At 40.7% G+C, this 24,466-nt stretch overlaps 1 protein-coding gene across 2 annotated transcripts; it reads left to right on the top strand.

Annotated features, from left to right (window-relative positions):
- The first annotated feature begins 344 nt into the window (after nucleotides 1-344).
- KLHL28 (kelch like family member 28) lies at nucleotides 345-19,801 on the top strand. 2 transcript variants are annotated; one of them, XM_074956586.1, is made up of 6 exons: nucleotides 345-484; nucleotides 4,608-4,713; nucleotides 6,536-7,434; nucleotides 11,411-11,854; nucleotides 14,764-14,972; nucleotides 15,690-19,801. In XM_074956586.1, exons 2-6 carry the CDS (start codon nucleotides 4,672-4,674, stop codon nucleotides 15,851-15,853), a joined length of 1,758 nt encoding a protein of 585 aa, XP_074812687.1. In that variant the 5' UTR covers nucleotides 345-484; nucleotides 4,608-4,671; the 3' UTR covers nucleotides 15,854-19,801. The 2 variants fall into 2 exon arrangements, with proteins under 2 accessions (XP_074812687.1, XP_074812688.1); XM_074956587.1 differs by lacking the exons at nucleotides 345-484; nucleotides 4,608-4,713 and adding an exon at nucleotides 5,100-5,205.
- The last annotated feature ends 4,665 nt before the right edge of the window (nucleotides 19,802-24,466 follow it).

The raw sequence follows: 24,466 nt of genomic DNA on the forward strand, positions 1-24,466 counted from the left end.
TCCAGGGGCCGCCCTGCGCCTGCGCGGCCTCAACCAAGCGCGGCCGCAGGTGGAGTGGGCGGAGCGGACGGAACCAACGCGTCTCCCCCCATCCCCCCGCAGCGCGTGGCAAAATGGCCGCCTGCCAGGGGAGGGCGTCACGTGACCGTCCCAAGGCACGTCTCGACGCCGCTTGTTGCCGGAAAGGGCAGTGTAGAGCACTATGGGATTTGTAGGCTCCGGGAGCTCGAGGGTGAGGCGCCACTGTCCCTCCTCGGGGGCGGGGCGGCGGGCTAGTGTCACGTGACCCACAAGATGGCGGCTGTACCGAAATGGCCGTTGGGAAGGCAAAGCTCCGGAGCCGTGGGTTTGGGTGCCCGGAAGTGACGCAAGGCCGCTGTGTGTTGGTGTCTGACAGGAGGCGACGGGGCCTACTGCTGCTGCCGCCGCCGCCGCCGCCGCGGGCTTCGGTCTCGTCCTGGCCTCTGCCGCCCTCATGACTCAGGTGAGCCGAGCCTGCGGCGGAGCGGCCCCCGGGCCCCGGGGCGGGGAGGAAGAGCCCCGTCTGCAACCGAGCCCCGTGTGCGGCGAACAGCGCCCCCCGGTGGCCGGGCCGGGCTGCGGCCCCCCACCGCCCGCCGGCCCCGAGAGCCCAGCTCTCCACACGGGCGGGGGGCCGCTCCCGGAGAGGAGCGGGCCGGTACGCGGCTCCGGCCCGCCAGAGCCCCCCGGCTTCGGGCCCTGCCGCGGCTCCCCTCGCCCGTCCCGGGAGCGCCCCTGTCGCCCCTCGGGTCAGGGACCGTCCCCCGGACCTCTGGGCCGCCCCAGCTTCGCAGCGCCTCATGCCGCTGGGCGTCAGCCTGACGCCGCCGCCGCCCTCGGAGGCGCCCGAGCGAGCCGGGGTCCCAGGCAGGCGCTGCCCGCCGAGCGCGCCCTGGGCCAGTCCTCGGGTTTGCAGACCTGCCCTGCCTCGGCTCCCAGAAGACACCCAACTGATGGGTAGTAAGAAGGCAACCTATAAACCAAAGCTAGATCCCGGGTCCCAAACCAAATTCCTTTGCCGTGGGACATTCCAAAATAAATGAAACTTCCTGCAGAATGGAAAGGCCGAAACTTTATTAAGAAAAGTCAAAACGGTGCTTCAGTTTGACTTGCTTGAAACGTTTCCAAGGCTCCCCCAGCCCCCTGGAGTTGCGGCAGCCGGCCAGGCTGGGACCCCAGTTCTGGGGCAAGGCCCCTGGCAGACTGTGCTGGGAGCCCCTGCTCCCAAGGAGCCAGGAGGGTGAGCTGGCGGAAAATGAGGCAGGATTCCACTGAAAACCTTTCTGGTTTCTAGCTGTTTTGTCAAAATTGTCTCATTCTCATGGAACATTTTGATGAATCGGTGTTTTCTGATGAAAAATGTTCCATGGGAAAATTGCCACGTTACCAGTGAGGCTTTTTAGACCAAACCCAGCATTTTGTATTATACCCAAAAGTAGATGGGGAAGCAATGCGGAGGTGGCAAAACAAGTACACTTCACCAAGTAGGTAGGCCTTCTGTTATAATTGAATTTTCAGAGTTGTCTTTAAGAATAGCCCTAAGTAGAGAATATTCAGTAATCCAGTCTGGAGGGGACAAACATAGTTCTGTCTTTAGTGTCCTATGATTTGTTCATAGAACCTAGAAATGGAACAGGCCTGTCAGGTCTCAACTAATCCATAGTTTGAGGAGATTACAATACAAATAATATCTCTGTATTGACAGTGGTACCCAAAGGCCACGTGTGTCCTTCTAGCATATTTTCCAAAGCTGTGCCTCTGGAGAGAGTTAAATAAGAGGCTAACCCAGCCTGTTAATTTCTTCAGCAGTAAACTTGTGTGAAATGGTGGCTTATTTATTGCATATTCCCTTTTTTATATTATGGTCTATATCAGAGTTAGAATAAAATTAAGAAGCACAAACAAGAAGGTTTATGCTACACAGTGTTGGGGATGGCATTTTTTTTCATTGTAATTTGACACACAACTTGTGGTTGCTTAAGAAATTTAAAATTAAACTTGGTGAAGCTCTTGAATGTGCCAATAGGGAACAAGCCTCTACTGGACAGGAGAAGGCCTTGATGGTCATGTGCTGTGATTCTAGGGTTTTATGGTACAAATGAGGATGTGGGGGAGGCATTTCAAAGCTCCCTTGATCTGGAATAAGCACCTGAGCCCTTACTTCCTATTATTCCCATGTAAAGAAAATTGTATATAGATAATGGGGATCATTATATAATATTGTTTGTGAAAAGGGGATAATTTATAGGTCAAACAAATTTAATATAACTTTTCCAAGATAATCATGACATTCCTAACAATAATTCTGTTGGTATTTATTGTACTCCCGTTTTAATTTTTGTCATTAGAAGGGACTAGAACTCAACAGTTCATCTAAGTGTTTTATAGGAACAGTACCACGCTTTGCTAAGTGCAAGTTATTTGAATAGGCACATTTCTCTGACTAGTGTATTTACCTTGTTCTCAAGTAGCAGGGGTAGCCGTGTTAGTCTGTATCCACAAAAATAACAAGGAGTCCGGTGGCACCTTAAAGAGTAACAGATTTATTTGGGCATAAGCTTTCGTGGGATGCAAGTGGGTTCTAGCCCACGAAAGCTTATGCCCAAACCAAATAAATCTGTTAGTCTTCAAGGTGCCACCAGACTCCTTGTTTTTTTGTACCCAGGGCTTTGGAGCGGAGCCTGTGGAGGTCCGGAGCAGTGGAGCTGCAGGTTTTGCCTGGAGCTGGATCGGAGCCGGAGCACAGCTCCAAAGCCCTGTCTGTACCTTGTTCTGACTTCATGGCTAACAAACTAAGTAAAGATGTGCACAGAATCTGCATTGTTGTTTATTTGAAGATCACTGGTTTTGTTATGTGTGGTAAACACAAATGTGAGTAGTCACATTTAATTCTGTGGGACTGCTCGCACGCAAAGTTACGTGCACACGTTTTTGCAGGATCTGGGACTTATTCCATATCACACTAATGATTCTGGTTCTCTAGCCATAGTCTTTCAGGATGTTGTTAGCTTCGTGTGTCTGTTGGATTCTGTATACTCGTAGAGTAAAATTAGGAAGTGAGGCAAAGAAATATAATCTCTGTAAACAAATACACTTAACTAAAGGAAGTAAAAAGAAAAGAAGCAGGGGTTTTAGCTGCTAGATTGCATCACTAAGCTTGTGAATACTGCAAATTCAGTGACCAGTTGTCACAATCTTGTTTTCAGAGAATTGTGATGAAGGGTTTTCTTAAAAACTTTATACAATATTATAATAGGAAAGGGGTAAACTTGTGTATTTTCCTGCACAAAATTGTTTTTACTTTGGTTGTAATTCTTCACCTCTTTGCTAGCGACTGCTATGTTCTATATTTAAACATTGTCAGATAATTGTCTCCCTCCAGATTCAGCACTTCATCGGTGCTCTACTGTGCAAATTAGGTGTCAGGGAGTTATAAAAGTGATGAAGAGAAACTTGCCAGTGACCACAAGTCCTTACTTTTTAGTACCAGTTTACAAGAAGTAAAATGATAATGCATTGTAGTCAGTTTAACAGATGAAAAGCTGATTTATTTAAAATTCAGAAATCTGATGGGCACAAGGTTCATATGTATTTTATCTGGGGTCATGAACAAGAGCGGATCTGTCAGTTGTAGTCTCTGCCATTGTATTTAAACAAGCTGAACAAGCAAGAGGTGAAAATGTGTAGTATAACAATGGGGACACGTTAATGGAATGCTTGAAAAGTTTACAATTTAAAATGTTGTTTCCCTCTAGTTTATTTATCATCCTTTCTTTTGCACAATATCTAGGTTTAGAAGTCTGTTCTTTCCTCTGTGCATAACCCCTATGGCTGATGCTGGGGGCAGCTGTGCATGAATAAGTGGATAATGATGGCGAAATCAGAATTTAAAATGATTTGGCCAAATTTTGCCTCACAACCCATTGATTTCAGTGGGCTTTCAGAGTGCAGGGCTAGGTCTGCACTACAGGTTTCTGCCCGAAGAGCTGTATTGGTCAGGGGTACAAAGATGTGTGATTCCTGACTGACCTAGCTTGTGCAACCAGAAACCCTTAGCATGCATGCAGCTGTGCCAGGATATGTGCACTTTTACCAGTTTCTTTCATTTGTAGGGGATGGATTTATTATACTGGTATAAAGCTTGTATAGTTGCATCCTCAGTAGGAGCACTTTGCTGGTAGATAGTGCTAGTATTCCTAGACTGGTAAAGCACATCTGGATGTAGCCTAAAAGGGTAGAATCTGTCGAATCATTATCTGAGAAGGAAATTCCGTTGCCTCAGTTTTTAGCAGCCTGACACTTTTTCCCCACCACAAATTTAATAATTCTGGTTGCGATACAAAAGTAAACAAAAGAATTACTTCTGTGGTTTATGAACCAATAACTATAAAAACAACAAACAGAATTATACTCAAGATAGAGTCTAGGGGTGTTATATTTATTTAATAAATAATAAGTGTCACAGTTCAGTGCAACTGCAGCTGTATTTCCCCTCAATGGTTCAGCCTGGGCACCCACTCTCAGGCTTCCAACTCCCCAGCCATTGCCTTTCTCTGTGGAAACGTGTCTCTTTGCCTTCTGACCAGGGTTTTGCCAGGCTGAGCGGTTCCCTGCCTACACCGTGTTATCCCCAGCACAGACAGGCTGCTGATGGACACCTGCTTACTTCCTATTCAGAGACGGTTAACACAGGTACATTTGCTACAGTTATAAGGTACCACAAAGCACTTCCTATGCAAGCCTTCTTTATTCTTAAGGTAAAAGGCACTACCAAGAAAACATATGACAAACAATAAAAGAACCTACACACAGCTAATAAGCTTACCAGACATCATCCTAACATGGATTCTGGCAGGAGCAGTCCTCCAACCTCCCACCCAAGGGGGGATGTCTGGTGGTTACAAATTCATTACAACTTCAGCTCAGAAAAAGCACCCAGTCCTTTCAACACTACGCTAAGGATTGAGGTTCTTTGTAGAACGGGGTCCCATCCATTTGTTGATTCAGGAAGAAAGCCCATGAGCCAGTTTAAAATTAAGCTAATTATTCAAAACCCGTTTCTTTGGCCTTTGGTCCCAGGAGAATCCAATCTGAGCTAATATATGTGAGCCTTTCCAAGGTGGTGGCTTCAAGTGGTTGATAACAGAGGAAGTACATTAGCATCCCCTCTCCCTTCTAGAGAAGGTATGTACAATGCCAAAATAACACACAACTGCATTTTTAATACACAGTACCTCAGAGGTATTAACCCTAATTCAATAAGGTTTAATTTAATTCAGTAAAGTTTATCTTAATTCCATAAGGTTTGTTCAAGATATTGTCAGTCTGTCACAATAAGAAAAATAGTTTTGCAGGCAGAATGGCCCCTTATAATTGTTTGTTAGAAATGATTTTGAAATAAGAGATTCTGGAATAAGCACTCCCGTTCTTTTCTAAAACTACAATAATTTAATTTAGTAATGTTTGAGAACTTTTCAAAGCACGTTCGAAATGTTAAATAATGAATCCTCCCAAGTGCTCCTGGGAAAGGAGGAGGAAGATATTGAACCTCCTTGCAGAATATTAAATTTTGAAGAGCTCATGGCACCTGCTTTCCTCCAAGGACATGTGTAGTAATTGTTTCCTCTTCACAAGGTTTGCTCAGTACAGTAGGACCTCAGAGCTATGAACTGACCAATCAACCACACACCTCATTTGGAACCAGAAGTGCACAGTCAGGCAGCAGCAGAGACCAAAAAAAAAAAAAAAGCAAATACAGTCTAGTATTGTGTTAAACGTAAACTACTAAAAAATAAAGAGAGAGCAGCATTTTTCTTCTGCATAGTAAAGTTTCAAAGCTATATTAAGACAATATTCAGTTGTAAACCATAATGTTTTCTTCAAAGTTATGAACATTTCCGAGTTATGAACAACCTCCATTCTTGAAGTTATCATAACTCTGAGGTTCTACTGTATTCACTAAAGAGAATTATCAGTTCAGCTCATTGACTTTGAAGCGTTCAACTGGACATTAGGCAGGTTTCTTCCAACGAGGGCATTTGTGCATCAACCTGACCGAAAAGGGCAGTGATCTGCATCTCATATTACTTTGATAAGTTCTGTCCAAAATGAACATGGTCTCTTAATTGTTTTTATTCCACCACTGTGGTTGTGTTGAGGGTATATTTGATGCAAAATCCCAGTTTAAACACATTATCAGGTACGTAAGGCCCAAAATATAAGTTCTGTAAAGGAAAGACTTTTTTAAAAATATAATAAGAATACCTTTGACATTAAATTAATGTGCATAAAAAAAGCACGTTGCTAGTTTGTGAAAATCAGAAAGAAAAACATTTGTTTTATTTGTCCAATTGGAGCATAATGCAATAATTAAAATAACAGCATGAATGATGAAAAATAAATTTGATTTTTTTAAATGTTGTCTGTTTAATGATTTGAGGCCTAAGTAAAATGGATAACGAAACCCTTTAAAATAAAAGGCTGAGTAACATATTTAAAATTTTGTTTGTCACAGATGGACCAGTCGTCTCCAACCTACATGCTTGCCAACTTAACCCACTTACATTCTGAACAGCTTCTGCAGGGCTTGAACCTCCTTCGCCAACATCACGAGCTGTGTGACATTGTCCTTAGAGTTGGCGATGTCAAGATCCATGCACACAAAGTGGTACTTGCTAGCATCAGCCCGTATTTCAAAGCCATGTTCACTGGAAATCTGTCAAAGAAAGAGAACTCCGAGGTAGAGTTCCAGTGCATTGACGAGGCAGCACTGCAGGCTATAGTGGAATATGCGTACACAGGGACTGTATTCATCTCGCAGGACACTGTAGAGTCACTTCTTCCAGCTGCAAATCTTCTTCAGATCAAACTTGTACTAAAGGAATGTTGCACATTTCTTGAAAGCCAGCTAGATCCTGGCAATTGCATTGGGATTTCTCGTTTCGCGGAGACGTATGGCTGCCATGACCTCTACTTGGCTGCGAACAAATACATTTGTCAGAATTTTGAAGATGTTTGTCAGACTGAAGAATTTTTTGAGCTTACACATGCTGAATTAGATGAAATTGTTTCAAATGACTGTTTGAATGTTGTCACAGAAGAGACGGTTTTTTATGCACTGGAGTCTTGGATCAAGTACGATGTGCAGGAGCGACAGAAGTACTTAGCACAGCTGCTACACTGTGTCCGGTTGCCACTGCTGAGCGTTAAGTTTCTTACTAGGTTGTATGAGGCAAACCATCTTATTCGTGATGACCATACTTGTAAACATCTGCTGAATGAAGCTCTGAAATACCATTTTATGCCTGAGCATAGACTTTCCCATCAGACTGTGTTGATGACACGACCACGTTGTGCTCCCAAAGTACTTTGTGCTGTAGGAGGAAAAGCTGGACTGTTTGCTTGTTTGGAAAGGTAAGGAGTATTGGTGACACTAAGTGGTGTTAAGAAGCCATGCATTAACATGTCCTCCAGGTCAGGGTTGAGACAGTCTTTGGGTTGTAACTGTTTACTTTGTAATTAAAGGGCTTCAGTCTTGAGGTTGTCAGTGTATCAGCTCCTTTCATGAGCACCCAAATGACTAAAAATCAAATTTAAAAAATGTCAGAGAAACAGGGTTGAGCATACCGTGCTCTTTATTTTTATATATGATCTTCCTTGATACGTGTTCTTTATTTGTGCTGAGAACTTTTCTACAATGTAAAATATTGCAAAGCCTTAGTAGATCATTTGGGTTGCATGTATTTAAATATGAAATTTGTTAACCGTACAGTTATTTTCACTCTGTTTTTGCCTTGGTAGCCTTTCATGTTTTTACTGTGTATACGATTTTTGTTACTCTCCCCAATCACCATTCTAGACTGCCAAATAGTAAAAACTGTAGCTTAGGTATCATAGATGTGTGCCCCACAAAACCTTATTGATAAAACAGACCTTGCACTTAACCAGAATGTATCATTGGGACTGGTAACTCTCTTATTTTTCAAATGATGTTTGAGATGGTATAACTTTTTAAGTTACATTTTTCGTGCTTTGAATCCTTGATTGTAAGTAGTATGGCTACACCTTTAGTTAAAGTTGCTTTATACTTATAATCCTCTGTTTTCAGTTGCTTAAAACCACTTAATCTGAAATTTTCCAAACTTCGTGTGCATTAGCAAAAACAGTTCTGTTTTTTCTAAGAATGAGATGGTGTGGGGGGAGGGAAATTAGGCTTGCTAAATTCAGATAAATGGTTGGATAATCTAAGAGCTGTAGTCCCTCAAATGGTTGGAATAAGAACTTGAAATTTCGCAGTGGGATGATCTTGGGGCCAGAAATGTGCCTTTTGCTGTCCCCATGAAAATCCAACAAGATTTAGGATCAATGTTAGCCTCTGAAGTATAGCTTATTAGAAGCATGTTGCTACGATATAACGTTCTATCTGCCCTGAACATGCTCCAAAGCACAGTGCTAGAATTGGATGAGAGTGAATGCTTGGAAGAGGGAGGGGAAGATTATTCAGCACTAATAGCAACAGCTGCTGTCACCCCCCTGGCCTAGGAGAAGCCAGATGTGCTAGTCTCACTTGTAAATGATTGATTATGTACACTACACAGCCTTTCTTTTGAACAAGGGCTCATATCCTTACCTAAGGAGGGAGACAAATGTAATTTCCCACCACTTTAGAGACAGGGTAATTGAGAGCTTGCACAGGTCCTTTGTTATGAATAGACCCCAATGGTCATATTCAATATACATCTCTGAGTTGTGTCAGATGCCGAAAGCAAATTGTATTTAAAAAAAAAAAAGAGAGAGAAACATGACTTCTTTTGGGGTGTTTTCCAGTTCTGGTATTGTTCGGGGTTGCTTATAACAGTGGTTCTCAAAGCCGGTCCACTGCTTCTTCAGGGAAAGCCCCTGGCGGGCCGGATCGGTTTGTTTACCTGCTGCGTCCGCAGGTTCAGCCGATCGCAGCTCCCACTGGCCGCGGTTTGCTGCTCCAGGCCAATGGGGGCTGCGGGAAGCGGCGCGGGCCAAGGGACGTGCCAGGGGCTTTCCCTGAAGAAGCAGTGGACCGGCTTTGAGAACCACTGGCTTATAACATTTTCAGACAAATGTAATGTGGTGTTTTGTTTTGTGGTTCACAGTATACCTTTAACACTAAACATTAAGCCTTATTATACTGTTGACTGATAGAGTATTCATGTCACAGTTTATTGGTAACTGCACCTGTATTCCCCCTCCATGGTCCCTTGAGGATACCCACATATGGCTTCCAGCTCCCAACTGTCACCTGTCTTTAATGGAGACCCATGTCACTGTCATTCCTGACTGGGGTTTTAAGGCTGCACAGCTCCCTGCCCACGCTGTGATATCCCAGCAAGCCAGTCTGCCCAAAGGCTGGTCCTGTGCTTTGCTTTCTTTCCCAGGGCTATGAACAGTGTGTTGTCAGTTACTGCACAGCTCACTCTGTGCAAAACATGTGTATTCTTAAGGTAAAAGCATTACAGAGAAAACAAAAACAACCAAAATTCTGATAAGCATGCTAAAATCTTACCAGAGGTTACTCTTCAGTCTTCTGGGATCTCTAGTAGACCAAAGTCTTTCCAGCCCTTCCTCAAGGATTGGGGCCCTTGGTCAGGAGGTCCTGTCCATTTTCTGGATCAGAGAGAAGGTCCTGTAGCTCAGTTCCAGGTCATCCTTTTATACCAAAAGCCCCTTCTTTGTCTTGTCTTTGGAAAACTCAGCTTCAGCCAGCATATGCAAACCTCTCTAGAATTGTTTAGTCTTAGTGACTGGCCTTAATCACCCCCCCACTGTTTTTATTTCCTGTATGAGCTCTGGTAACCCTCCCCCATGGAGTAGAATGCAATCATACATAAATCATTTATAAATTTAATACAATGGCACTTAAAGATACTGGATGGGGTTGTAATATCTGTCACAATTCAGACCATCTCTTAGAGTAGAAAGGTTCGGTTAGTATCCTGTTAAATAACTTGAAACCAAACTCCTACAATTACATGACTTAAAGAAAAGTTTAGCATGTCATTTGAAGTTTTTAATTTTTGAGGTAATTATTTTTTCTTGATATATAATCTGTAAATCTACATATGATTTACTGAAGATACAACTGTATTTCTTAACTTTCCCAAATTTGATCTGAAAACATAGCTTTCCTGAAGCAAAGTGATGATTGAAAACCACTATTGGCACAGAAGATAGTCGGGGGTGGGAAATTGTCAGTTCCTCAGATTTAAGGATCAGAGGTATTTTAATTGAGACTTTGTGGCTTTCTATTAAATCAAATAGTGTACTTTTCTGATATTCTCTCTGGAGCTGTTCTTCTGCAAACTCCCACATTGAAGTACGGACTGTAAGACTATCCCTTCCCAATATTTTTGTCGGAAATCCATTGCTTTCAGCTGTTCTCAAGCCTTTAGCAAATGCAGTGGAATAAGGAGCTTTTCCTCTTCCCTACTGTAATTGACTAAACTGAAGTCCTTGAGTTTAAACAATCCATCTGGACATAGAGCTATTTGTTTATCTATTTATTTTAACTTTTCTAATAAATTCAAGGTGAAATGTAGCTGGGGGAAGAGCAAATGCAGATATCTGCTCCACAAGCAGCTAGTTGAAAATGGGCCACACCACTCTGCAGCATGGAATGCTTTCTCCTGCAGGACAGCAGAGTTGTAATATTTGCTGTTGTATCTGTATCAGCCTCTGCCTTGAACCCTTCTGAGAAGACTGAGGTTGCTGGACTCTGTAACTGTCAAGGAAATAAAGGTCTAGGAAAAATCCAGCTGTGATCACTGAGGTCTCATTTGGGGTCTGAAGCTGTCCCAGAGACTGTTGAAGCTGGATTTCCCATGGCAACTTTAATGCCAATTGCCAGCAGATTTCTGGTCTTGGTGACCATACAGTGATTGGGGGGGGAGGGATAGCTCAGTGGTTTGAGCATTGTCCTGCTAAACCCAGGGTTGTGAGTTCAGTTCTTGAGGGAGCCATTTGGGATCTGGGGCAAACATTGGGGATTGGTCCTGCTCTGGGCAGGGGGTTGGACTAGATGACCTCCTGAGGTCCCTTCCAACCCTGATATTCTATGATAATATATTTCATGGTGACTTTTGGGAATTTTCTCTTCCTACCTGTGTATATACAGAGGAAGAGTTACCTCACCAAATAACTCTCTCATACACATTAATCAACGAGTGTGAAATACCCCATATTCTTGGATCTGGATCACTTAAGGCCTGATCCAACTCCCATTAAAGCCACTGGAAGGTACATGGGTATGGAACATACATTTCAGTCTTTAACAAATAAATACTACTTGGTGGGACTTAGCAAAGCTTTAAAGAGTAAAGTCTGTTCACCTAATCCAATTTCTCTATTTCCTCTCCAGTGTTGAGATGTATTTTCCCCAGAAAGACTCCTGGATAGGTCTGGCGCCTCTTAGCATTCCCCGTTATGAATTTGGAATATGTGTCCTGGACCAGAAAATATATGTTGTAGGAGGGATTGCAACCCACATGTGTCAAGGCATCAATTACCGAAAACATGAAAGTTCAGTGGAATGCTGGGATCCTGATACAAATACCTGGACATCTCTTGAAAGAATGAATGAGAGCCGAAGTACTCTTGGAGTCGTGGTTCTAGCAGGAGAACTGTATGCCTTAGGTGGCTATGATGGGCAGTCTTATTTACAGTCAGTGGAGAAATACATTCCAAAGGTCAAGGAATGGCAACCAGTGGCCCCAATGAGTAAAACAAGAAGTTGTTTTGCTGCGGCTGTCTTGGATGGGATGATATACGCCATCGGCGGCTACGGCCCTGCCCATATGGACAGGTACGTACTCGTGAGGTCTGCCGGATGAAAACAATGTGAACTTGGAAAACCAGTGATAATATTTACCTTGTGATCAGCAGCCATCTGTAAGTTTCTAAGCAAGATCAGTGGTAATCCACGGTGGGCCTCATTAGTTATTGTTCTGCTGCATCAACATGAGAATTCATTTGGGGAATCTTTTTTCAGTATACAACTGAAGTGTTCTAACTAAGAGCTCAGCTCTTCTTTTATACAAATCTTAAGAGAAAAATATGCTTAAACTTCTGATGCTAACAATATGAAAATGTAAGTCTATATAAAGGCTTGTACTTAAGTATCTTGCTGAACTGGAGCCTTAGACTAGTTTAACAATAAAGTTCCAGTACAAGGGGATGAGCACAAAACCACACACAGTCACAGGCCCTAGTCCTGCATTCAGATCCCCGTGGATGGAATCTTGCACCCATAAGGAGTTCCATTGAAGTCGTCAGTGCTCCATTCAGTTGCCAGCTTCTCACCACATGGATCTTGGTCCATGATCCCTTCTGTCCGTGAATCCCCGCATACATTCCCTTATTTCCTGGGCCATGGCAAGAACAGGATTGCCTGCATTGCCCTCACCATGCTCATAACACTTGTAGTTCAGTGTTAACACACTGACTATAATCAAATTTCGTGCTTCAGCCAGTCACCTGCAGGGTCAGGAAGATTTTTTTTTTTTTTTCCTGATGCACAATTGACCAGATGTGTGTTGGTTTGTTTTGCCTTCCTCTGAAGTATCAGATTGGTCAACTGGAGGCCGGACAGCAGATTGGGTGGATCAGTGCTCTGATATGATAGAGAGAATCTCCTTTCTAGATGCCTGGTGTGTCTTACTCATATGCTCAGGCTCTAACTGATCACCAGATTTGGGCTCAAGAATAAATTTTACCCCAGGTCATGTTGCCAGGGACCTTGCGGGTTTTTTACCTTTATCAACAGCATGGAGCAGGGATCACCTGCTGCTGGGCATCTCCCGTCAGATCAGTTCCCAACCATTGCAACAGTATTGTTGACACCTCAGTGTCCCCTGTTCCCTGCCTGTGACACATGACAGTTTAATCTCCTTTGGACTAACATCATTGGGCTCAATTTAGGGGTGTCTGGTTGAAATTTAATGGTTTGTGTTATGCAGGAGGTCAAGACTCTGTGATCTAATTGTCCCTTTTGGTCTTAAATTTTTTGAAATCTGTGATCTGGCTGCAGGATTAGGGCCATAGGATGCAGCTTACACAAACTTTCCTTCATTAACAATGGCAGCAGAACAGCTGGGCATTTCTCTTCAAAAGGCAAGCTAGCAAAAGAAGACTCACTTAAAACAGCAGGATAATCAGCAAAAAGATGGAGAATCTGGCCATTTGTGAACTACCAATATTTAAAATTATTGAATGTAATATATATAAATAGACTAGTTGGGCAGTGCTGACCTGGCATTTGGTTCTACTGCTGTTGATGTTCTTGGCACTGAATTAAATGGTGAAAGGATCAGACCCCTAGTTTGTGACAAAGGAGGTGCTGTTCAGCTGATGAACAAATGAGACATGCATAAGTTTCTTAGAGGTGAGTTCTGTTAAACGTTGTTGGGCGGGGGGGGAGGAGACTACTACATTCATTGCTGGAGTAATGTGAAGTATACTTATTTAATTACTTATGTAATTGATAACTACCTTTATTTAAGTATTAAACCAATGTAAATTTTAAAGAAAAAACACTAAGAACAGACCTCAATATTGAACGGTTATGATAGTCTTACTCTTCTCTTATATTCGTAGCTTGAACAGCTCTTCCTTTGTCACAAAGGAATTGTTAGTATCACTCACAGTTGTGGTGTTACTGAAATTGTGACAGATATTTCTAGATTCCCTTTTTTAAAGCTTTTTATTGAGTGGCTTTGTTTTTCGCTATTTATGGACCCTGTTTATGACATGGTCATCAGGCTCATACAAGCCCTGGAAGATCAAGTAAGCTGGCTGATGTTTAAATAAGCTCCTTGCCTTCAGTGCACTACTACTCCTGGATCCCTGTTCCTCTCTTTCCTTCCCCCCCCATGCCACGGGCGCGGCACATCTGGTAAGGGATGGCTGCATTCCTATGTCTGTAGTAACTACTGTCTTCTGTACAGCTCCAGTGCTGGAGAGGTATGTTTCGTGGGGCTGCATGTTACTTTCAAATTTACCCTGAAGTGAGGACATGTCCCATCCTCCGTTACTGTTCAGTTCCAACCCCTGTGTTGCCATTCTTGACGAATACTCCTTTCCCGTTTCCATCCCCACCCCCTTCCAGTCTCAGATGGTGGTGTGGCAAGATGGGGAAATCTTGAGCCTGGTAGACTTTTCGGTTAAATTCCATTGCAGAGTTGTGAAATGTTCAGATTACCTGTTGGTGGTGGTGGTGGTGGTTACTTGAATTATAGTTGCACTTGTCCTTCACAAGAACCCTCAGCCCCGCACTCTGTCTTGTTTCATGTCAAAATGTATCCTGTGGTTATGACCGTAATCTGATAACCTCAGAACTATACAGGCAGAACTATATTATTTGGCCATGAGGGAATATTTTTAAATTGTTTTTGGCAAAGTTGTGGGCTGAATCTTCAGTTATGCCAATTCTTCTTTGCTGGAGGATCCTAAGAGGGGCTGATCCTTCTGTTGTTGAGTATGTTGGCTTCAGAGCTTCTTTGTGCCAGCCTTGGTGAAAAGAAGCTATACTGCAGAATTTTTCCATTACCCTAAACATTTTTTCTTGTTGCCTTACATAATTGAGCAAACTTTTTAGTAGACAGAAGCAAGCTAGGAATCCCTGATGAATGCAGATAAGTCTCCTGTGGTATAAAACTCGGTGCAAACAAATGTCATTAAACCCAAGACTTACAAGTTGTTTGTTTGTATCTGCAGCATGGAACGTTATGATCCAAGTAAAGACTCCTGGGAGACAGTAGCTTCAATGGCAGACAAAAGGATAAACTTTGGTGTTGCTGTCATGCTGGGGTTCATTTTTGTAGTGGGCGGACACAATGGGGTGTCTCACTTGTCAAGCATTGAGAGATATGACCCACATCAAAATCAGTGGACGGTGTGTAGACCTATGAAGGAACCCAGAACAGGTAGGAATGTGTAAAGTGCTGAGAATGTCAAGGTTTTCCTGGTGTCCTGAGAGACACAATTGCCATTTGACTTTATAGAAGAATGCAGGACCTGGCAGTCAGAGTGTTGTCTCTTTTCCCTGAGTAGACTAAAGATCGCTGAAATAATGTAATGTCATGTGAAAAAATGACTGACTAAATATTGGATTTAACTTTTGTGTGAATACATTACAAGAGCATTTATTTTCCTAATCTAATTATAATAAAAGGCCCAATTCTACTACTTTTACTCACATTGAGTAGTACCTTATTCACAAGTAGACCGTTTGAAGTCAGTGTGGACTATCTGGGGACTCAGATACTTTTCAACCAAAGGAAGGCAGAATCTTGACCAAGATTTATAAAAACAATAACTACTACTGATATGTAGAAAATGTCATTTTTTAATATCTTTATGAACGAGGCTAAAAATGGGAGTAGAACTATCCTAAGCAGCTGGTTGTGGACAGGCATTTCAGTTTCAGCAGTGCATATCCCTTCCTCCTGGTCTGACTGGGAAAAGGGGGTCAAGTGTTGAGGGAGGGTGCAGGGTGATTCAGGAAAGGAGACACAGATCTGAAGGGGCACAGATTTTTCACCCACATGCAGCCTTTTTTAAAAACACCATTTTAGATGGTTAAAAATAAAAATATTATTCAGCAAAAATTAATTAATTTTGCATCTTTTTCCCTTTAATAGGAGTTGGTGCAGCTGTAATTGATAACTACCTTTATGTAGTTGGAGGTCACTCAGGGTCATCCTATCTGAACACCGTACAGAAATATGACCCTATCTCAGATACTTGGCTGGACTCTGCTGGAATGATGTACTGTCGATGCAATTTTGGTTTGACTGCACTTTGATGAAAAGTGTGAACTCATGGACCTAATGTGAAGATGGAACTTTTTCCACTTGAAAAGATGCCCAATTCATGGAGACCATAAGCTGCATTTTCTGGAGTTGGAGGAGTGGGATGAATATTTGATTGACAGAGTTGGATTTTTTTCTCTTTTCAAAAATTGGCCTTGGTTATTGTTAATTACACAAAACAAAACAAATGGAAACTTGTTGCCAATCTAGGGTATGGACTGCATCCTGTGACTGGCATGAAGTGGTTATCTTAACATTAGGGTACCTGGGATAGGGTTAGAAAACCTAGTGTATCCTTTCACTTTTTAGAGCTTTTACCTCTTCCTACTATGAAACATGCAGTTTACTGTGCGAGGGATGAGAGGCCTTTGAGTGTGTCGTATGAGTGGGTTGTTCGTTAATAGTTGTCTGGCTGTGTCTTCATATTGAGAAAATGCCAGTGCTTCACGATCTTTTTTATGAATAGTAACTAAAGGGCTGCCTTGTTTCTGAATCTCAAGGTTTGTAAATAATAAATGCCATAGTATGTTGCCTGTAAACTCCTTCGTTACCTGCTTAATGTGTTTTGGGCTGGGGATAATTATCATGGGTGACTATTTAAATTAATACATTTGCAAGGTAAGTTTAATGCCTTTTATTATAATTTTGAACCTATTAAAACAAATTGCAATCAACTGACTTGTTTTAACCTTCCCCTATATTTTTGTTGTGGACGGACTAATGCTAGATGAAATTACTTACCTGGTCTGCAAAGTGCTTGTAATCATAATACAAAGACAATTTTAAATGGTTAATTCATCAACAATGTCTTGGTTTTCTTAAGTAGCACAGCAGAGTTCACAGTGTAGGTGTAAATATTTAGAAAGATGTGTCCATCCCATCCTTGGTCCTAGCAGACTTGTGTTCATATTTCCTTGTAACTTTTATTTTTTTAAGAATGTGTGATTGCTTTTACAGAGTGTTCAGGTATCAAAATGGTGCTAAATGTAGGATTTACCACAAGGCTGTTACCAATCTAGTGCAGTATGCATAAAGCATGATTTGTTTTGATTGTTCTCTAGTGTATTTGTTTCTCTCTATCTGCTTTATTAATTTGTGCCTATGAAAAATGTCAGTAATAACACAACATACTCTAATTTTTTTCAATTGATCTAGTTTAATATTCCTATTTTCACAAAGTTTCTAAATATGGACTGGATGAAGAGTGAATCTCTGCCTCTTTAGACAAGTTTTGCCTTTAAAAGTATCACATTGAATAAAAAGCACTAGGCATGGTTATTTATACTATGCACATATCTTTGTAACTGAACCCTGAAGGTTGTTTCTTCTGATAAACCAGAATCTGAAGAAGTCTACTTCAGTGATGGCCCTACAGTTAGTTAAGCTTTGGGTGGATAAATAAAAAATTGAGGTGGTTATGTGATGACCATTTATTTAAAATAAATAACTGAATAAATATTTATTTTGGGTTGCAAGAGTATGTTTTACAAAATGTTTCTTTCTGTTTTAAACAAGGAATCACGTTTATCTTGCATTCTGTTCTAATATTTGTACTTATACTTGCCAATTCTGGTACTTGATACATTTTTCTGCTTCTGGGATTATTTCCATCCACCCCCCCCTTCCCAATTTTAACATAATAATCCAATGTATGTTTCCCCTCGCTCTTAAAATCCACATACTATTATTCTTGAAAGTGCAATAATGTTAGACAAAGTTGTTTAAAAAGCCATTTATAAGTACATAAAATAAGGTGTCCTGGATATACTTAAATTTATTTTTCTGTAAAACTAATTGCAACCAGGCAAACTGCAGTTTTCCTTGTTCTTCCATAAGCTAGCATTCGGATTTAAACAATGAGAGAACTGTCTTTTAACCATAAAAAAAAATCATGTTTTACCAATGTTTGCACAAATTATGACATCCTGCAAATAGTCTTCATGCTTTACTAACTTGGTAGAATTCAGCAGGATTTGTAAGCAAATACAGTGGACAAATTTTAGCATTTTATGTGTTGCTTATTTGAATGACCTATTGCTTATTCTAGTTACATAGCAATAATGCATAATTGAATGATTCCAGTTGATCTGTTGATAGAAGACAGGTAGCTCTATTGTTGTACATGGAGAGTTTGTGCGGAGAAAAGCAATTTTAGGAACAAGTCACAACCAAAATCATGTTAGTCTGCTGTCTAGGCTGCCTTTTCATTTTGTTCAAGTAAGTACCCAAGCTGAATGTTTACATATGCTGTTTTGGTTTCCAGTTACAAGTTCATAGCGATACCATTCATTTTTGTGAATTAAGGAGTATCTTATCCCCCATCTAAACAAGGAGATAAAAATGCTCAAGAACCTAGTTTGCAAAACAGTGTTTGTTTGAGTTTATGCCTTGAAGTGGCTACAAGTTTTTTCTGTAATTCAGTATGTACTGAATTTTTTTAGGAGTTTGATTAATTACAAGAGTACTCCATGAATGCAGCTTTTTAAAATATAGACTTAAGTCTCATTTTGATTCATTAGTAAACAAAGTTCATGTGTAGAAAGTGGCACAAGATACAGACATAAGTGGTCTGGCATCAATAAAAAGACAACAGTGCATACCTAACAGGTATGGTGATGGTTTGTCAATATTTAGCTAGCGCCTTTCGTTTAGTGATCTCAAAGCATTTTACAAGTGCAATGTACATTATTCCCTTTATTTAGGCTATAGTGAAATTAATTTGTTAAATAGACTTACCACTTTACATGACACTGAGGTTAATGCAGCCTATTGCTAAATTTAGAGTACTACTAACCTAAGTAACGTTTCAGTATGCAGGTTTGATGTTACGAACGGAAGAAGTAATAGTTAATGAAAAATCCTGCTGTTTCTAGATGCAGATCTGTTTAGATTGGATATTCATAGAAGTGGATCAATGTAAGATGCAGAATACTCACATATGCTGTACGTCTATCAAGATTAGAGATCATATAAACTAATAAATATGGCATATTCATTTTCTGTTTTGGGCGCTGCTTGTGCTCTTCACCGAAGTGCTCCATTTTAGGGAGATCTGATGCAACAATCAGTTTAGCAGTTAAAAGAAATAAACCTATTGCAGCCTGTACCATCTTTCATGCAATCTAAAAGTTAAGACCTTCAAATAAGATGTCATACAACTTTAAATTATCATCCAGTTCTATTTCTTAATCACTCAAAATTATTTTTTTAGAAGCACTTTGAAATAGGTGTGAGTTTGTATATGCATAAGTCATTGGATTTTCATTCACATGTTTAGAAGAAACTTAATAAAATGCCATATGCAAGTTTCCTGACAGTCATTGCTATCAGACATGCTTTGATTTTGGAATATCCTGTTTGAATCTCTGAGGGGACAAATGTGTCCAATATACATCTCTGATGTTCTAAATAGCTAACTGTTTTACGGAGGTAGTTAAGTGTTGCTTTTGTGAATTTGTCATCTGTAAGTCCTCATTTATTTATATGAAACAATGCAAAAATTTCCAAGTTTGCCTTAAATTCCTGATGTTTAATTAAAACTCAAAGAACTGGATGATAATTCCTACATTTTGCCTTATGTCCTGTGCTGTACTTTAAACCCAAGGAGAATTTTAACTTTTAGCAGGATTTGGAACCATTGTAGCGTGAGTACTGTATTGTACTCTGACTTGTGAGGAGTGATTTGGTTGTGAGTTTCAGATGAGAAATGTAATTCTGTGTATGTACAGTGTTTTTATGTGTACACCTTTTTTAGCAGCAGGATTTTGTTTTCATTATTGTTTACATAAGTGGCATTTGAGTTCAAGAAAAAACTGCTGAATAACTTGCAATCTTGTTCTTAATAGTGTTCTCAATATGTGTTCGCTATTGTGATAATGCTCTGTAACAATTTGTTGTAACAGTATTTCATTTAATGTGAAATGTTTACTAAATAAATCTGAGGGAAAAAGGATTTTATTTTTACATTTTGGCTGGATGGTGGATGGTGAATGCAAATGCACGCTGGCTTTAATCCTACTTTTAAATACGACATCCATGTGATTTGGTCCGTTAAGGGGGTTTGAGACTTAATTTAGGTCTGAGGTCCCAGTTCCCAGTCATGGATTAAGCTGAGAGAGAGAATAATTTTCAGAAATCTGCTTCCTGACCTTTGTCTGCTGGGCTACTTTTTGAGTCCTTTCTCAAAAGCCACTTCAGAGGGGGCTTTTATACTATAGTCTTAAAACTGTAACCCCTCCTAACACATATGCATCACTCACTCAAATGACACTGTGATCTCTGTGTGTGTACATATGCACATAAAATACAATATTTGATATGTCGTGTGAATAACCAGGCATCCACACAAGGCAGCAGAGTTAAAAAGTTGTGCATTTTCTTTGTATGTGTAAACCTTACAATTAACATGCTCAGTTGACATTTTTAAAATATGAAAGTTTTTTTAATCAGAGAAAAATTCTACAGTCTCTGCTTGTCTTGTCCCATTGTAATGCCCTGTCCCACACACTTCACAAGGTGCGTAGGAGTAAGCCCCACTCCTGTTCTGTGTAGCAAGCACACACCCACCTGTGAATGTGTCAAGAAGTACAAGAGAGGGATTTTCCCTCCTGTGCTCCATAGCAAGGCTGCAGACGTGAAGACTCCTACCTGAAACCTAGTTTCAGGAAGAACTTTACGTATCCTGATAAAGCTTTCTGTGATGCAAAGTTCATGCTCTGACAGGGTGGATAAAAATCAATGATTTTTTTTTTAAAAAAAAAATTGATTTTTTTATTTCAATCTGATTTTTTTGATAAAATGCTTTTTTTGAGGAAAAAACCTATCTAAAATTAGTTTTAATTAAGATACATTATAGCTCAAAGATATCTCATCATGGAATAGGGATTATAAATTCTAATTCTATAATATGAGACAATATATTCATGTAATGGTTAAGAAAGTTTTGTAAATGAGTTCCAATGTTTCATGGATTAGGGACCCAATTTTATGGGGTTCCAGGGGCTTCTGTATGGATTATTTCGGTTAATCTTTCTGTCTATGCAATGGGACTCAGTGCTCAGTCTAGAAGATACCATCAGAGATGCTTAGTTCTGCAGTTCTCAAACTGTGGATTTGTGTCTCCAGAGATAACATGCTTGTTAACAGCAAAAATGTTTTTAAATAAATAATATATAGAGGTGAGAAATAAGACTTCAACCCTATCGTCCCTCTGCAAATTTGTGTACTTGAAGATGATGAAAGGAACATGTCTGAACATGCAGGATCTTCAGGTTGGTAAACTTTTTTATTTCATACTTCTTTCTTACGGACTGCCTGTCTTCTGGACTATTCTTGAATTCTCATGTTTGAGCAAAAAATATAGTTGTTACTCTATGGTACTGTCATTTTAGATGCAGTTGTGATAAAAAATAAACAGCCAAAATAGGCAGAGCTTCCTTTTACAATTTCACCTTTAAAGTAAAAAGAAAAGGAGGACTTGTGGCACCTTAGAGACTAACCAATTTATTTGAGCATAAGCTTTCGTGAGCTACAGCGAGCTGTAGCTCACAAAAACTTATACTCAAATAAATTGGTTAGTCTCTAAGGTGCCACAAGTCCTCCTTTTTGCGGATACAGACTAACACAGCTGCTACTCTGAAATCTTTAAAGTAGTACTGCGTGTCAGTGAATGTAATGACTAATACTAAATGAGGAGTATGGTAATAATGAAATAACTGCATTGACTTACTTTGTTTAGGAAAATCCATCCTCAACATACAGGATTCTGAAGACTATCCACCTTCAAGATCACCATCATTTTCTATAGTTTCAGAGTTATCTGCCAATGATAGTGTTTCAGTCACATCATGTATGTCACATAGCAACAGTATATATCACCTGTAGCAAAAAGAAGAAAAAAAAATCTCCATCGTCCAGAAACAACCTTAGTTTGTGATAAGAACCAGCAGATTATAAAAAGAGGTAACTGATGAAAAAATTGCCCAGTTTGTTTATGCAACAAACTCTCCTTTCTGTATGATTGAGAACCCACACTTTATTAACATGGTTCAGTCATTAAGACCAGGATACAGTCCACCCAACAGAGGGGATGTTGCAGGCAAATTGCTGGATAAAGTGTATGAAAGCGAAACTGAGCAGTGTGCAAAGGATTTAGAGGATAAAATTGTTAACCTGAGTCTTCGTGGGTGGAGCAATGTCCACAATGATGCTGTTGTGTGTGCTTGTGTGATAACAGAAGAAAGGAATGTCTTCCTTACAGAAACAATTGCTACATCAGGAAATGCACACACAGCAGAATACTTACAAGAAGTAGCAGTAAAAGCTATGACAAACTGAAAAAAATTTCAAATGTTTAGTACGCAGCTTGGTCACAGACAATGCTGCAAATGTATCCAAGATGAGAAGAAATTATTTAGAAGAGAGTGAAGAGAGTCCCAAGCCAATAACATACAGTTGCAGTGCTCATTTGATGCACTTCCTAGCCAAAGACTTCAGTGTTCCAGAAATAAAAGCTTATGTTGTTGAAATTGCAAAATACTTCCCGTAACAATCACTTTGCAGCAGCTGCTCTGAAAAAAGTGGGAGGAACCAAGCTAACTCTCCTACAAGACATGCGAAGGAACTCAGTAGTGGACTGTTTTGAGCACTGTATCAAGAACTGGCCTAATCTGATGACAGTTTGTGAACAAAATTGTGAAAAAATAGATGGCACTGTCACAGCCTAAGTTCTCAACATTGGGCTTAAGAGAAAGGTTGAACACATGCTGAGTACCCTGAAGCCTATTTCCGTAGCCTTGCACAAAATGCAGGGAAATAGCTGTTTTATTGCTGATGCTGTTGAAATTTGGAAGGAACTGAGTGCGATCTGAAAAAGAGAAATATGTAATGACAGAGTTAAATTACAAGCATTAAAAAAACGAACGGGACAAGCACTATCTCCAGCTCATTTTCTTGTAGATATTGTCAATACTCGGAACCAAGGTCAAACCTTAACTGCTGAAGAGGAGTTGGCTATGATATGGACATCCAGCAATCATCCCTCCATAATGCCAGCTATATAAACTTCAGAGCTAAGGGTGAACCATTCAAGAAATATGTTTGCTGCTGATGTTTTAAAGAAAGTCACAGCAGTGAACTGGTGGAAGTCACTTAAGCACTTGGATTCAGAGACTGTTGAAGTGATGATCTCACTTCTAACAGCAGTAGCTTCTGCTGGTGTAGAAAGAATATTTTCTTCCTTTTGGACTAATTCATTCCAAATTGAGAAATCGTTTGGGACCTGAAAAAGCAGGAAAGCTTGTTTTCCTTAGCCAGATTATGAACAAACAGAAAAATGAAGGTGAAGATGACTGAGTTAGCTGCAGAAGCCAATATTTTAAGTTTCTGATGTTGACCTGGTTGACAGTCTATTTAATTTTTGTTTTAAAAAAAAAATATATTTCATTTAACTATTTTAGTTTAAAACAATTGTAACAAAAACAAACCTGATTTTAAAAAACGTGAATGTTTAAGTTCAAAAATTCATATGCTTGTTTTGTTAAAATATTATGTTTGCTGTTAAAGAAAAAAATCCAGAATACATAATGTTGTTGTTTTAGTTAACTAAAACAATTGAAATGTTTGTCTGGTGATGTCCTCATAATACAGCATGGCAAGAAAATCCTCCAAATATTAATGATTAACCTGTTGAATTGGAGATAGTTCACCTCTCAACGACTTCATAAATATCTGCTTCAGTTACCTTTGTTAAATGAATAACCAATCAGTCATTTTCTGATATAGTGTAAAACTAATCTGAAAAGTTTTCAAAATAAATCACTTAAAAATGTACAGTGTGTACCTTCTAAAAATGAAACCTACATCTATCTCGGAGTTGTGAAGAATATGTATTAAAGTTACAACAACCAACAAGAATGCACTTTTATGTAGAAATCCATGATTAAATCGAGTCTTCCTGACTAGTGATTTAAATAGATTTGATTTAAATCAAATCCACCCTGGTATCCTGCCTTCCAGCAATAGCCAGTGCCAGATGCTTCAGAGGGAATGACCAGAACAGGGAAATTTTTGAGTGATACATCTGCAGTCATCCAGTAGCAGTTTCTTGCAGTCACAGGTTTAGGGACACCCAGACCAGTGGTGAGCTGGAGCCGGTTCACGCGAACCGGTCATTAAAAATTGTTACAGCTCCCTGAGCTCCCGGCTGGGGAGGCTCCCCCACCTTCCCCTCTCTCACAGAGCCTCAGCATGCCACGCCGCCGGCTCCAGCGCTCTGGACTGCTTCTGGGCAGCTCGGCAGCTCCTGCCGCTTTGAGCAGCATGGTAAGGGGGTGGGCCTGCGAGCTCCAGCAGGCTGCGCAGCATCCATACATGCTGCCCTGAGCAACATGGTAAGGGGGCTGGGAGGAGGGGTTGGATAAGGGGCAGGGAGCAGTTGGAGGGGGCGGAGGTTCAGAGGGGGGGCGGTCAGGGGATGGGGAACGGGGGGAGGTCGGGTAGGCATGGGAGTTCTGGAGGGTCTGCTGGGCAGAGCCAGTGCAACCACTAGGCGCCCTAGGCGGCTGCCTAGTCCGCCAAGTGGTTGGGGGCACCAAAAAGCAGTGCCC

This window comes from Natator depressus, chromosome 6 (genome assembly GCF_965152275.1).
Source record: "Natator depressus isolate rNatDep1 chromosome 6, rNatDep2.hap1, whole genome shotgun sequence".
Taxonomy (NCBI): domain Eukaryota; kingdom Metazoa; phylum Chordata; order Testudines; family Cheloniidae; genus Natator; species Natator depressus.